The following is a 15508-nucleotide window of genomic DNA, read 5'->3' on the forward strand; positions in this document are numbered from 1 at the left end:
GACCTGGAATCCCCTGCCGGATGGATTCTGCTGCTGGGTATATCTTAGTCCCCACAGCCTCGGACTCCTGTGTCCGGTTTTAGTACCTTCTCCCAGGGTGAGCTCTGCACAGCTCCAGCCCCTGGCGCTTCTCCTTGGCTCCTACAGAGCTCCTGATGTCTCTCTGTCCCTGTTTCTGCGTGTCCAGACCAGACTCCGTCTCTGTCTGGAACTCCTCTCTCTAACCCTGCCTCAGCCCCAGTTTATGTAGGGGAAGTTCTTCCCCTCCCAGGACTGGGCAGGAGGTGTGGCATGCTTAGGATTCCTGCCCAGGAGACCTCCCACCTGCTCACAGACGTAATACTGCTATTACTGTGGAAACCAGACCCCTGGGGTGCCACATTCCCCCCTAGTGAAATTTAGTACTCCCGGACTAAACATATTTTTTTTTTTTTTTCAAAACATAACAGGGTATAAACAATAACAATTAAATACATGAGATGGTCACGGCGTGTCCGTAACCGGGAAGCAATAAGGGTGTCCATTTCACCAAAGAACAGGGAGCCGTAACCAGGTAGGGGTCTGTCCTGCCCCGAGTCTTCAACAGTCTTTAGTCCATTCCTGGGTTACGCTCCAAACATATTTACAACAGAGTTCCGGTTACTCACTGTCCATAACCTGTCAGTCCATATAAAGAAATCTGTAACTGAAAAACATAATTAGCAACGGCTACAACAAAACAGGTAAACATAAAATAGTTAAAGCAACTAGCCAACTTAGATTCTCCAACGTACGGGCATCTGGCCTCTGGTAACCCTAGTGGACCTACGGAGCTCACTAACTGGTCCTGCACTACAGGGTGTAGGAGGTGTTATGGGCAGGCTGGGCAGCTTTCTGCGCACTCTTTGGCTCACTAGGGGCACGGCAGGCTCACTACTAGCAGAGGGTTGATCCTCCTGTACTGCTGGTGTGGACTCTTCTGCCTCTTGGGCCAGCTGCTCTTCCAGCTCTACTGGTTCCTCTGTAGGCACTTGCGGGGCTGGCTGGAGAAAGGTGAGGACAGGTACCACGACAGCACCGTTTACTTGTGTCCAAGACCGGGGGAAGTCTCCGAGTACAGTCCTGATCATTTCTTCCCTTTCCTCTGCGGGTCGAGGGTTTTCTTGATCTTCCTCTTCGGGGCTTTGCAGCTTCTCGGAACACTTCTTCAGGTGGTCTCTGGAGACAACGGCTGTGGTTTCTCCTCCATCCTTACTGATCACGCAAATCTTTGGGCTCTCATGGCTTGATGGCAGTACGGTGTACGGGTCCTTCTCCCACTGGTCGTCCAACTTGTGGAGCCGTCTTTTCCTCTTCAAGACCTGCTCTCCAGGTACCAGGGGAACAGCGGGAGCATACTGATTATAAGCCCTCTCTTGCCTTTCTCTAGCTTGAGACAGACTTCGCTCCACGCTCTCCTGCACTTTCCGATACTGCTGCTGCCGTCCTGTATCCCAGTCTGCCTCTGGCGAGGTGTCCTCGGGCGTCAGGACTCCCATATCCAGGTCGATAGGCAGCTTACCAGGCCTCGCTCTCATTAGGTAAGCCGGGGTACGGTTAGTAGAACCTACAGGGATGTGGTTGTATAGGTCCACCAGATCAGGCAGCTTCTCAGGCCACAGACTGCGTTCTTCCAGGGGCAATGTTTTCAGGAGGTCTATCACCACCTGGTTCATCTTCTCGCAGAGTCCATTAGTTTGTGGGTGATAGGGCGTTGTTCTTATCTTCGTGCAGCCATACAGGTTGCAGAACTCCTGGAAGACTTCCGCTTCGAAGGCTGGCCCTTGGTCTGTCAGCACTTGGTCCGGGTACCCATGTGGACGGCAGAAGTGCTGCTGGAAGGCTCTAGCTGCTGTTTGAGCCGTTAAGTCCTTGACCGGGACCACCACCAGGAACCGGGAGTAATGATCTACGATTGTGAGGGCGTAGACATACCCAGATCTGCTTGGAGCCAGTTTCACATGGTCCAGGGCTACCAGTTCCAGTGGCTGTCGGGTGATGATGGGCTGCAAGGGAGTCTTCTGGCTGGCACGGTCCTTCCTTCTTAGGTGGCACGGTCCACAGTCTCTGCACCACCTCTCGATGGCTCCTCTCATGCCTACCCAGTAGAACCGCTCACGCAATAAGAACTCCAGCTTCTTCCACCCGAAATGTCCTGCTCCGTTGTGGTACGCCTCCAGAATCATAGCCGCGTCTCGTCTGGGGACCACTACCTGCCAGGTCAACTCATGTGTTCGAGAGTTAACCATTCTCCGGCACAACTTCTCCCTGTAGAGGAACAGCCTACTTTTCTCCTTCCACAGTTGCTTAGTCTCCTCTGGGGCGTCTGGGTCCAGACTGGCATCGGCTTGGGTCAGCATTTCCTTCACCAGACGGACTGCAGGATCACTGTCTTGCGTCTCCGCCCAGTTGTAGTGGGGCAAGGGATTGAACGTCGCGGAGCGCCTGTCCTTCACACGGTGGGAATACAGGGTAATCCCATGACGGTGGAACGCAGGGAGCTCAACTTCTTCCAGATCTTCTGGATCTTCCCCTACGTCCGGTAGGTTCGGCATTCTAGACAGGGCATCCGCGTTGGCATTTGAGCGTCCTGCCCGGTATTTGATGGTGAATTCAAAGTTGGACAGGCGAGCCATCCATCTCTGTTCCAGAGCACCGAGCCTTGCAGTGTCCAGGTGTGTCAACGGGTTGTTATCCGTGTACACGATGAATTTGGAGGAGGCAAGGTAATGCTTGAAACGTTCGGTCACTGCCCACACTACTGCCAGGAACTCCAGCTTGAATGAGCTATAATTCTCAGGGTTCCTCTCGGTGGGTCGTAGCTTTCGGCTAGCGTAAGCGATTACCCGTTCTTTTCCTTGCTGGATCTGGGACAGCACGGCTCCTAGCCCGATGTTACTTGCGTCCGTGTGGAGGATAAAGGGCTGGCTGTAGTCTGGATATGCCAGGATTTCTTCCCCCGTGAGGGCCATCTTCAGCTGGCTAAAGGACTCCTCTTCCAGCTTTTCCCACCTGAAGGGCGGCTTCTGGTTTTTGGCTTTTCGAGATTGACCTATCAGGAGGTCCTGCATAGGGGCTGCCATTTTGGTGAAACCGGGAATGAATCTTCGGTAGTAGCCTACCAACCCGAGGAACTGCCGCACTTCTTTTATGCTGGAGGGTCTTGGCCAGTCCTTAATCACGGTGATCTTATCAGGGTCAGGAGCCACTCCGTCAGCACTCACCACGTGTCCCAGGTATTGCACCTTTGGTTTCAGGAGGTGACACTTGGAGGATTTCACCATTAGGCCGTAGTTTGACAGAGCTTCGAACACTTCTGCCAGGTGTTTCAGGTGGTCCTCGTAGGTCTTGGAATAGACGATGACATCGTCCAGGTATAACAGGACCGTCTCGAAGTTCCGGTGTCCCAGACAGCATTCCATCAACCGTTGGAAGGTTCCTGGTGCGTTGCAGAGCCCGAACGGCATGCAGTTAAATTCGCTGAGACCCATCGGCGTGGTGAATGCGGTCTTCTCCCGGTCTGCCTCTGCTACAGGAACCTGCCAGTACCCGCTAGTGAGATCCAAAGTAGAGAAGAAGTTAGCAGATTTTAATGCAGCTAAGGACTCTTCTATCCTTGGTAACGGGTACGCATCTTTGAGTGTGATACGGTTGATCTTCCTGTAGTCTACACACATTCTCATAGTGTTGTCCTTCTTTTTCACTAAGACTAGTGGAGCTGCCCAGGGGCTACAGCTGTCCCTGATTACCCCAGCCTCCTTCATGTCTCTAAGCATCCCCTTGGTGTGTTGGTAGTGTGCAGGGGGTACGGGTCGGTATCTCTCCTTTATGGGAGGATGGTCTCCTGTGGGGATGTGGTGTTCTACCCCCTTTACTCGCCCGAAGTCTAACGGGTGTTTACTAAACACTCTCTCGTACTCTTGAACCACCCAATAGACTCCTTGTTTCTGGTGTGAGGGAGTGGATTCGGTACCCAGATGTAGTTGCTGACACCAGTCCTCCACTGTTTTCTTAGAGCCGTTACCTTCCTCTGGTTGAGATGGAGGCAAGGGTTCCACGGCCTGTACAGAATTCTGGTTTATGGTGAACAATTTAGCTAGCGTGCATACCGGGGCAGGTGTACTTCTCTCTCACCGATATTTATGATGCGAACGGGCACCCTCCCATGGCGTACATCGACCACCCCCCGTGCTGTCAAAATGGTGGGCCTACTGTCTAAGTAGACGGGTTCTACCATTGCTTGGTAGTCTCTACCTCTTAGACCAATAGCTGCCCGGCACCAAATCATCATCTCACTTTTTGGGGGCATGGCAATAGGGAACGGGTCACACATTCTCACGCTACCTATCTCACCACCAGATAGTTCCACCTGTTGCCGCTTCATCAGTGCCCGGATCTCTTTTTGGAGCACACGCTGCTGGCCGGAACTGGCGTTCTTGGCAACCTGCTGTAAAATGAGAATCACCTCTGCAAGACAATTTTCAATTACATTGGTTCCCAGGGTGATTCTAGGGTGACTCTCATGACGGTCTATGTCCACTATAATCAGTCCTTGTGCCGCCAGTTCGACTTTACCGATTTTAATGGTCACCTCCTTGAATCCCACCTGCGGCACGGGCTGACCATTGCTGGCGATGATACTCAGGTCGTCGTCTGGGTAGCGGGTTATGTCCGAATCATTCCAGTACTGCTTGAAGAGCACGTACGGGATGGTGGTGACCTGTGACCCAGTGTCTAGTAGGGCACTCATAGGAATGCCATCCAGTACCACAGGCAAGATTGGACGTCCCCCTACGTATTTATCACGCCAGTTTGATGGGCCTGATGGTCTTATGCCTGGGGGTTGGCCCTCTACCCCAGGTTGTGCCCGTTTAAATGACAGTACCTTGCCACATGTCCGGGTTGATTGCAGCGGCGGCAAATAGGTCGTCCGTCCTCGTATCGATCGCTGGGTCTTCCTCTGGCCGGTGGGGTCCTCCTTGGTCGGCGCCACGGGATGTCCTCCGGTCCGGATGCCAGCTCGATCTTCCCTGCAGTAGAAACCTGTAAAGACTGCACAGTTCGGGTTAGCGCGGCAACGCTTTTAGTTAGCTCTTGGACCTGATGGTGCAGGTCTGTAACCGGGTCACTGTTTAAAGCCTGCGCATCAGCTCCCACAGGCCCTGCAGACAAGGGCGCCGTCTCCTGGTGATAAGTGATAGCAGGGCGCCTGTGGGTCACAGCGCCACCTGGTGCCGGTTCTCGGAGCACCCGGATGGCTCTGTCCTTGAACTGTGCAAAGTCCAGGTCAGGGTCCTGTAAGGCCATTGCCCGCAACTGGGTTCGGTGGGCATTGCACAGTAGACCCTCAATGAATTGTTCAGTCAACAGCTTATCTTCATTTCCCACGCTGTCAGGGTCTGCCTGCTTAATGGCTCTCAGGGCCTCTTGTAGGTTTAGAGCATAGTCTCTTATACTCTCATGTGCCCGTTGTTTGCACCCATAAAATCTTAGTTTTATTTCGGCTGAGGTGCGGGTGTCAAATGTGTCTTTCAGCCGGGTTAGTATGTCTCTGACAGTCCTCTTCCTCCCAGGTGGCCAGGACTTTACCTCCCTTTGGGCTGCCCCGATTAATTGGGCCACCAGGATGCTCACTTTTTGCGCCTCCGTGAGGGGATACACCTGGAAGAGGCTATCCAGCCTTTCTCTGAAGTCATTTAGGGTATGTGACTCCCCTGAGTACTGGGGTAGCCAGGCTGCCCCCGGGATATAGGGCATGGTGAAAGGCATGACCGCAGCAGCGGTGGCGCTGGCGGCGGCTGTGGCGGTGAAGCACTCCTCCGTATCCGACATCCTCCTCCCCCCTAGTGGACCGTGGCCTACCTTGCGATGATCCTCTTCCGTAGGCCGCGGCTCCGCAGTCGATCGTCAGAGTTGAGGACCTTCCGTCGCGCTCCTGTGACGTCGGCGTCCGCTGGGCTCCTTCCAGGACCTTACGCAACGTCCGGACGTGAGGCGGGGCTTCAGTTCTCGCGGGCTTTCGGAATCCACGCCCCTCTTCTTCCCGCGCGGCGCCCTCAAGATGGCGTCCAATGGCGGGAAAACTCCACGGATGGCGGGAAGAAGGCAGAAGATGGCGTCGGATGGCGGGAATCGGCTCCAGATGGCGGGAAACGACTCCGGACGGCGGGAAACTTCACCACAGGTAAGTATAAAAGTCTTTTTTTTTTTTCAGGCACGCAGTACCCGGTGGTTGCGGGCACGTAATCCTGCCGGCTACGCCAAAGTTGACTCGCCCCCTGGGCCAGTGCTGTAGTGCGGCGCGCGTGCGCGCGGGGATACCCGGAGCCGGATCCGATGGGGGTAGTAGTCTTCTTGTGGCGGTGACCCGGTCCGTGCCCAGGGTGTCAAACTAAGTGGCAGTTATTGGTGTCATGGTATTAGTGTCCGACTACGCCACCCGTTGAATGCGGTTATGAAACCGCCGCTGCAGGGCAGACCGCTGAGGCCGGTGGTATAGGTGTGCAGCAATGTTGATATAACCCCCAACGGGAGAGGTATGGCCTCAGGGCAGCGGATGTGGGTGATGTTGGGAGTGATGGTGTGGATGTCCCGGCACTAACGGTGCGACAAGGAAGCACGGAGACACGAGGGTACAGTTCAGGGCCTTTACTGATGGTACAAGGCAAATTCCCCCGGGAGTACTGACTAGTAGTTGGGGCCTGGTTAGTCTGCGAGCAAGCTGGAGTTCCCCAGGCCAGGTGGAGTTGTAGGCCTTCCCGTTAGTCTGTACCCTTCCTGGCTACCCTGCTTTCAGCGGTTACAAGTAGCCCACGTCCCTGGGTATACCGTGTGGTGCTCACCCGTATGGCTGGTGACCTGGGGCCTCCTGCTAGCCTCCGCTCCGGGATGGCGGTGCTGGTCCCTTCGTTGTGACTGAGCCTCCGGGCTTTTATGGCCAGAGGACCTGGAATCCCCTGCCGGATGGATTCTGCTGCTGGGTATATCTTAGTCCCCACAGCCTCGGACTCCTGTGTCCGGTTTTAGTACCTTCTCCCAGGGCGAGCTCTGCACAGCTCCAGCCCCTGGCGCTTCTCCTTGGCTCCTACAGAGCTCCTGATGTCTCTCTGTCCCTGTTTCTGCGTGTCCAGACCAGACTCCGTCTCTGTCTGGAACTCCTCTCTCCTAACCCCACCTCAGCCCCAGTTTATGTAGGGGAAGTTCTTCCCCTCCCAGGACTGGGCAGGAGGTGTGGCATGCTTAGGATTCCTGCCCAGGAGACCTCCCACCTGCTCACAGACGTAATACTGCTATTACTGTGGAAACCAGACCCCTGGGGTGCCACACATACATCCCATCAACTATGTGTCCAAGAGCTATCTTACAATATGCAAATTAACCTTTTGACCAGTCAATGGGGCGTTTGTTTCCCCAGACTAGCCTTCCAAGTCAGCATGTTATCACGCCTCTGTGGGCGTGATTACATTATGTACCAGAGCCAGTGTCATCCCCAGCTGTCTGGAAAAATTCTTGCATGCACATTACTTCCTTTCTTACAAGTCATTGCACTTCTGAAGCCGCGTGTACACTTCCTGGCTTCAGAGGCGTATTGCGCATGACCGGAAACAAAGAAGAAGTTTGATCTTTGGCTCCTTCGTTGACGTCAGGCCTCTTCTCTGTCTCCGGACAGGCACAGGGCACTTCTGATGCCAATAGTTGTGCACCCAGCTTCAGAGGTGCAATGACTTGTAAGAAAGGAATTCATGCACATGCAAGAGTTTTGCTGAGAGCTGGGGATGACACTGACTTTTGAAAATCATGTTATCATGTCTGCAGGGGCGAGAGTGGGACAACTAATCTGGGGAAGCAAACACCCAATCAAAAGGTAATTTTCATATGAAAAATGGACTTTAAAAATACTTTTTCTAAAAATCTGTTAATGTGTCAAACCTAATAAAGGTCTTGTTGTTAGACAGGGTGTTTATATAGGAAGATACAAATGATGGTGATTTGGGGGACCTGTCAGGTTCCCTTTAAAGGAAATGCATCACCTGCATTTTTTTAAATTTAAGCTGAATACTAAAAAAAAAATCATTTTATTTCTAATCAGATTTCATTTTCTGTTTTTTTTTATTCTCTTTCCTGCAATCTTGCTTGAGCTTCTAGTAACAGCATGTAGAGAAATGTTTTACAGCAGCTATGAGGAGCATAGGAAACAATAATCTGGATATGTTCATTGACTCCTTAGTTAAGGGTTTTCTAGACCAGCGTTGTGATCTGTGCAGGTGTCACTCTGTAGGGAGGGAGAGGAGGTGAGCTGTGGCTATCGCTTATTGTGAATGACAGATCCTGTGTTGTCGTTTTTTTAGTTTTTCTGTAGGATTTGCTACATGCTCTGAGGACATTAGAAGCATTGCAAAATATCTACACACAAACACTCACAGCCAGGAGTATGTACGGCAGTGAACAGTAGCCATAGAGGTTCAGTACCAGGGAGCACGAGCCCCAAGTTATCCAATATTACTGAATACACATATGTTCTAAAAACCTTCTAAGGATTCAGAAGACTTTGTATGGATTATATTATAATGTAATATTCTTAGAATAGACAACATAATATAAACATCTTGGTTCAAGTAACATATTAAAACCATTCGGGAAAGTCACTTCAAAGTCTATTTGTTCAGCTGCATGTTGTAAGCAGACGTATAGTCAAGCACCACATGATACTTTATGTATGTACTGTTACTTAATATAGTCTTCCCTAATATCATCTGCCAAGTAATGTCAAGGTATTTCAAAATCGAAAATACTGTTTTTATTAGTTAGTGATAGGAAGTTATACTGTAAAAAAGAAAATCTACAGTATGGCTTCATACTTCATCCTCGTCTAATTATAAACTTATGGTTGGAAGGAGCTGAGTGCAGAACCCTATGCATTGGGTATTTATGTAATGCTGCAATAATAAAGCTGTCATAATTACATATTAAAGTGGTAATTCCAATTCGTACATTTATGGCACATCTACAGAATTGTCATACACACGCAGCTCTCACCATGTTAATTGTATGGGAATTCTGACTGCGGCGCATGACTGAGTCCCGTACTCAAATCAGATGCGGATCCCATTTGTGGTACAATCTACTATACATGTTTGACGTATCCTGAGGATATGGTTATAAACGTACGAAATATAAATATCCCTTTAAAGTTACACAGTGCAGCACTGACACAAGTCAACCTGTATAAGCGTATAAAGGAAAGAAACGGCAAACCTTTTTAATATCTTGTTCTGATTGTGTAAAGGCGTCACCGTAATTCCTGTCCCACGTTTGCTTACTTTCTTTGTCATCACACTTCAATTTAGTAAAGGGTTTCCTTACTCCCAATATAGAAGGGCTCCTCCAGCCATCTGTCTGTGCAAGATTTCCTAAAACAAGTAATAATGGTTATATGGAAAAATTACAACACAAAAAAACACTTTCATCTAATTAATGACTTCAGTCATGTTTTTATTAAAATGTTGGTCCATCCTAGTCACTTTTGTAATCAGCTTTATTACACAATACCCTACACGGATCCCCATTTAGAAAATTCCTGTTTTTTTTCACTTCCTTTGACGTTTCGTTTGACTGGAGTCTCAAACAGGACATCACAGGCTGGGGCTGCACTCACTTCTCTGTAGAGTTCTATCGCCCCTACCGGAACAGGACGTCATCAGGGGGCAGTGATGCAGTTCCTTACTACAGTTTCTTGCATTGCAACCCTTTGAAGATGTCCCGAATCAATGGTGATAGACGCTGCAGGAGAGGTGAGTGCAGCGCCAGCACCTTGATTCTACCTCCTCTGCACCTTCTAACTGTGAAACAAGATGTCAGGGGCATTGGTAAAAGCAGTGAGTGAAAACAGTGCCACCCCACAGCTTCCAGCTTGTCATTAGGGGGCTGTGTAGGTATGATTTACTGCTTCTATCATCGGAGGAGACAGAAGTAGAGTGTGGGTGCTGCTCTTACCTATCCCGCAGCATCTACCACCATGGATCCTGGATATCTTCAGAGGGCGGCAATGCAAGAAACTGTAATAAGTGATTACAGCGCTGCCCCTTGATGACGTCCTGGTCCAGGAGGGGTAATAGACCTGCAGGGAAGTGAGTGCAGCTCCAGCCTCCTGTGACGTCCTGTTTGAGACTCCTGTATTAGCTATAAAGGGAGAAGTGTATGGCATTTTATTATAAAGCTAATTACAAAAGTGGTTAGGGTGTAAAGATAGGACATTTTTACATTTTAAGTTCCAGACCACCCCTTTAAAGATTAATAAGCTTTGAAATATTTTATATATGCCCATATAATAATATTAATTGTGCTGGGTCCCAAATTCCCTACTAATCATTCATATTGAGGGCTTAGCTTATACCTGGCCATGACCAGAAGCTTATACACAGTTATGCTTGCACTCAAGAAAATGTTGAGCGCTTCTGTCCCTTGGTTTGAGCAAACAGTGGGGTCTTGGGATCACAGGGAATAAAACATATCAAAAAAGATTTGGAAGTTTATTTCCTCTTATAATATCAAGTTAAGTTTTATCAATGTACACAGTTATCAATGTACTTTTCAATTAATATACCCCACTGTCAGCCAAGAAGCAATTCTGATCTACACATAGTGACCCAATAGTGTCGTCTTTTGGTTAATTTCAGTAATGAATTAGTAATTGATCTCCACTGAAGACAATATCTTACCACTTATAAGTCTAATAAGAATGTAATTTCACCAGCGCTGACATGTTAATGTACCTCTCAGGTACCAATGTCAGTACACCTCAAGTAACAGGCTGCTGTTCTCAGACAATATAAAACGGGGCCTTTATCCTCCATACTATTGTTCTCTGGAGTTTTATCAGGGTGTGTTAAAACAGACACATTGAGATAAGAAACCAACCTTTGTAGCCAAACTTTTCAGAGTTAATACCAATTTCTGGGATCATGAAGAGGTCAGATTGGTTTCCACTTTGTACAAACATACTATGCGGCCGGTTCCTCCTTACAGGAAAATGCTTCTTAGACTCCTGGTACGGAGTGAGGAAAATATTCGCTGCTCCACAGGAGCAATGCTGTCCAGCGTACTCCTACACCAACAGAAGAAAGGAGTCATGCAATGTTACATCTCAAGCCTTCCAGTAAGTGCGGTGATATCATATGCCCACATTGCTGGCATTCCAAAACTAAGCCCCTTCTAATGGAATTCCTGGATCCCTGACTTACCATTTTTTATATGGTCTCTGGGTAAACAGGGGCTGTGATTGGTTATTTGATAAATTGATTACTTAGACCCATATTTATGAGCACCACTTCAAGTATGTTTGTATTTTGGGTTTGATCAGTTCTGTACTTTTTGTTACCTGCTCTTAACTTCTACTAAGTGGCATAATGAGAATATTTCATATATAGATATAAATATTTTAGATCATTGGCAATCAGTACATAAATACATTATTTTCAGTGAAACACAAAATATCAGCAACATCTCCGAATTGTAACACAGGCCATACACATGAGAGAACTGTTGGATGAACACTCATTACGCTTACTCCTATCTCTCCCAACTCCCCCCTACACCTGTCTCTTCCGACTCCCCCCTACACCTGTCTCTCCCGACTCCCCCCTACTCCTGTCTCTCCCGATTCCCCTCTACACCTACCTCTCCCGACTCCCCCCCCCTACATCTCCCGACTCCCCCCTACACCTATCTCTCTTGACTCCCCCCTACACCTATCTCTTGACTCCCCCCTACACCTATCTCTCCCCTACACCTATCTCTCCAACTCCCCCCATACATGAGCACAAGGTTTGGCTGAACAGTTATGTGTTTTCAATGGGGAAAAAGGAAATGGCTGTTGACTCACACCACTGGCAGCATCTTATCCCCCCTGAAAACAAAAGGATCTGTTGTTCATATACCAACTGCCCGATCCTTGTCACCCCTGCCATCATCAGGAAGCCTCCATACACATCGGAAGGTCATTACATTGAGCTGTATGGGTGTCTTTTGTCTCACATTACTTGTTTTATAAAGCCTATACATATATTTATACTGTAGATATATTCAACAAACAAGACTACATACACACATTCCCTTAGCTGCAGCTTGATACCACATGAGCCGGTTCCCGCACAGTTAGGCACTTCATACGACCATATGTTCTGACTTCACTACAGCTGTTTCATCAATGCTTAATATAGATATCATGGCTGTATGGCAGGAAGCAGCTGTATAGAAGATAATGTATATATGGTGCTAGATTTTGAGCAGTATCTTATTTTGTGCACTGTTGGTCCTAGAAGCCTTGTAAGAACCCTTGGGGCAAATACTAATTATTTATTTAAAAAGAAACATAAACTACTTTATTGAGATTTGTGATGAAAGTAGTGCAATGTGGCATATCATGTCTGTTTTAAAAGGAATATGTCAGCAGATTCCCCTTCCCACCAAAACTATTTATATGCGCATGTAGCTCTTTCAAAGACAAGTCCAGTAATATCTTTACATGGCCAGTCCATTCCTCCATTACTGAGAAATTTTGATTTGAGTTGATATGCAAATGAGGCTCAAGAACTATTTGTAGCCTCTGTCAATTCAGCTGTATTGCCAGCCCAGCACCACCTACTCCTGCTTGACTGACAGTCTCTATACTTTGTGACTTCATGCCAAGGAATTCTTAGTCAAGCAGGAAGAGGTATCACTGTACAGGGAATAGAGCTGGAGTGACAAAGGCTTCAACCTCATTTGAATATCAATTCAAACGTTGGTTTCTCAGTAAACGAGGAATGGACTGGCCATGTAAAGGTACTTCTGGACTTGTCTTTGAAAGAACTACAAGCACATATAAATAGTTTAGAGAGTGAAATCCTGCTGACAGATTACCTTTACAATGTCAAAATTGTACTGCAGTCCCTTCTATCCTACCACAACCAGGGACAAATCCCAGAACTTTGTATGGCTGTATCTCAACAATGTGGATGTATCTGCCGATAATGATGCACACTGTGTGACTCAATGCTCTACAGCTGCTTCCCCATCCTTTTTTACTTTGAGAGCCATGTTTAACCCTGAGAGATGGTCACAAGTTACTTCAGGCCTACACTGCATAGTAGTGACACTCAGAGCCCACTGTTACCAGTAAGATGACTGCCAAAGCTTCCCAAGAGAAAGCACTATGAGACCTTGTGCCTTCATATATAGGCAGTATAATTACATCCACTTTAAATATACTTTACCCTCATTTGGTATTCACGTATCAAGCACACCCCCAACACTATCTCATCCAGCTTAATGCCCCCCTCTAACTAACATCAACCTATCTCCAGTTTACTATTTTTATTTCTCTCCCCATTCCCTTCACCAATATATGCTCATCCAGATCTTTTCTACTGTGCAGGGCTACTCATAGAAGTCACAATTTGGAGACCTCTTCTTCATAGCTGGATGTTAGACCTGTTGCTGGTGCACTGAGCTGGCAGACAGCGGCGAGCCACACATCTTGGGCCCGTGAGCCACATGTGGCTCTCGAGCTGTAGGTTGGGGACACCTGCTCTACAGTAGACAGTACAGTAGACCTTTACATTTCTTACCTCTTTCATTTGTTTCACTCTATCTTCCTTTTGTAACGAGAAGACTTGCTTCTGCAGTTTTAGATTATGCTCCTGAAGCTGTCCTATTTTTTCTATTAGTTGACAAATGTGTTCCAAATATCCAAGACCAGATCCGAGTGCTTTCGATGCTCCCTGGTTGACCTGCAACATAATAAACAATGACATTTAAAATAAAATTTTCAAAACGTATTGAACAGTATACAAATTATAGGTGGCATATTCTTAGCTTTATATGGGTTTAGAGCAGCTGTACCCCTACCGGTACACATTATTTTCACTTAATATTTTTTTCAAATCTGTTCCGCCAAAGCTTTCTCAAAGAGCTGGTGCCACGATTAAATATTTTATATTGTTGGATCAGGCAAAACCTAACACATTTATAAAAAATACCCCTGTGTCTAGACATTGTTGGGTCATACATATTGTAGTGCCCCCTGGTGTATTTTTAATTTCCACTTATAATGTCCACCCAATATGCCAATTGCTGATGAGAAGACTAGTTTTATGGACTGGCCCATGCAATAAAAGTAATCACTTGCCAGAGTGTACAAAAACCCAGAGCAATTGCTGATCTGTGGCACATCATCGGTTTACACAAATGAGGTGCTGCCAAGAACGGTGATTGTAATGCTGGCATGAGCGATCCAATCATTTGTTTGTCAGGTGATCATGTATACACAAGCGTTCTAAAGAACACTTGTTCCCAATTATTGACTTGTCTAAATAAATCTTAAAAGAGGACCTTTCACCAAATTGTTGGATTGGACACAGGATGCAATAGTGGCTGCAGAGCTGAATAAAACTTTTTTTAAAAAATTTCGCCTCTCTTGCAGAGATATTAGCAATCAAAGAATTTGGATTCGAATACATTAACATCCACTTGTATTTAGCAAAGTTATCAGACAGTTTTCACTGGGGGTGTGTACTTCTTCTAAGTGTTGCTGCCAGCATATGATTGGTCAGCATCATAAAAAAGGGGAAGAAATTTACACCCCCAGTGAAAACTGTCTGATAACACCCATTGGAAAAAGTTAATTCATTAAGTGCCTAATACTTTGATTGCTAATATTTCCGTAATGGAAATGCAAAATAAAAAAAAATGTTTTATTTTATTTTCCAGTCACTATTACATCGTCTGTCTAGTTCAACATAAAAAATTTGGTTAAATGTCCTCTGTAAATAACATCTGAGGATTTTAAGCATCTCAAGGAAAGAAAGTTATTTACTTGGGGGGAATTAATTACATTTACAGATTTTTTTTTTCCAGGTGGAAGTTCACTAGAAGTAATGTCCATTATTATCCTTTAGCTACCTGTATTATAATCAACGGGCACAGAGGAAGGAATGGACAACCATACTAGTGCTTTCAAGAATCAAATACTTTTCCTTTTTGTGAAGGAAATATTTGCCCTTCAACATTTAACTAAGTATTACAACAAGGTGTTTCTGTGAGTTGTCAGAGGAGGAAAGGATCACTGCTTTTAACCAGATAAAGAGCGTTAGAAGGTTACATCAACAGAAAATGTGTAATGATGCATGGCAGGACTGACCTCATGGCAGAATTCTGGGAAGAAGAGAGATTTATGGTACTTCTATGATGTGTAGGTCAAACACACTATATTTTGTCAGCATTACCTATCTACTGCAAACAGATTGTAATCCCCAGCCCAAGATATTCTATTCACCTGTCTTTTTTAAAGCGTATTTAATGAAGAACCTTAGATTGGCTCTGCAAGAACCTGACAAATATCTGGTACAAGATCGGGAACACATTTAGTCATACAGACTATTACACAACAGCACTTTTTTCATTTTTTTTATTTTATTTTGATTTAAAAATAAAGAAGTTTTTATAGCTAAAC

The 15508-nt window shown here is 46.8% G+C and overlaps 1 protein-coding gene across 1 annotated transcript in view; it reads right to left on the reverse strand.

Annotated features, from left to right (window-relative positions):
* Nucleotides 1-15508, reverse strand: part of LOC141273586 (uncharacterized) — an 88831-nt gene that overhangs the window by 22879 nt on the left and 50444 nt on the right. Inside the window, exons 3-5 of the mRNA XM_073685626.1 lie at nucleotides 13626-13787; nucleotides 10936-11122; nucleotides 9274-9428 (exon numbers count right to left, since the gene is read on the reverse strand). Of these exons, the coding sequence (XP_073541727.1) occupies nucleotides 9274-9428; nucleotides 10936-11122; nucleotides 13626-13787 (504 nt within the window). The remainder of the gene's footprint in view (nucleotides 1-9273; nucleotides 9429-10935; nucleotides 11123-13625; nucleotides 13788-15508) is intronic.

This window comes from Phyllobates terribilis, unplaced genomic scaffold (assembly GCF_046119375.1).
Source record: "Phyllobates terribilis strain yellow unplaced genomic scaffold, ASM4611937v1 Scaffold_5__5_contigs__length_657084704, whole genome shotgun sequence".
Classification (NCBI taxonomy): Eukaryota; Metazoa; Chordata; class Amphibia; order Anura; family Dendrobatidae; genus Phyllobates; species Phyllobates terribilis.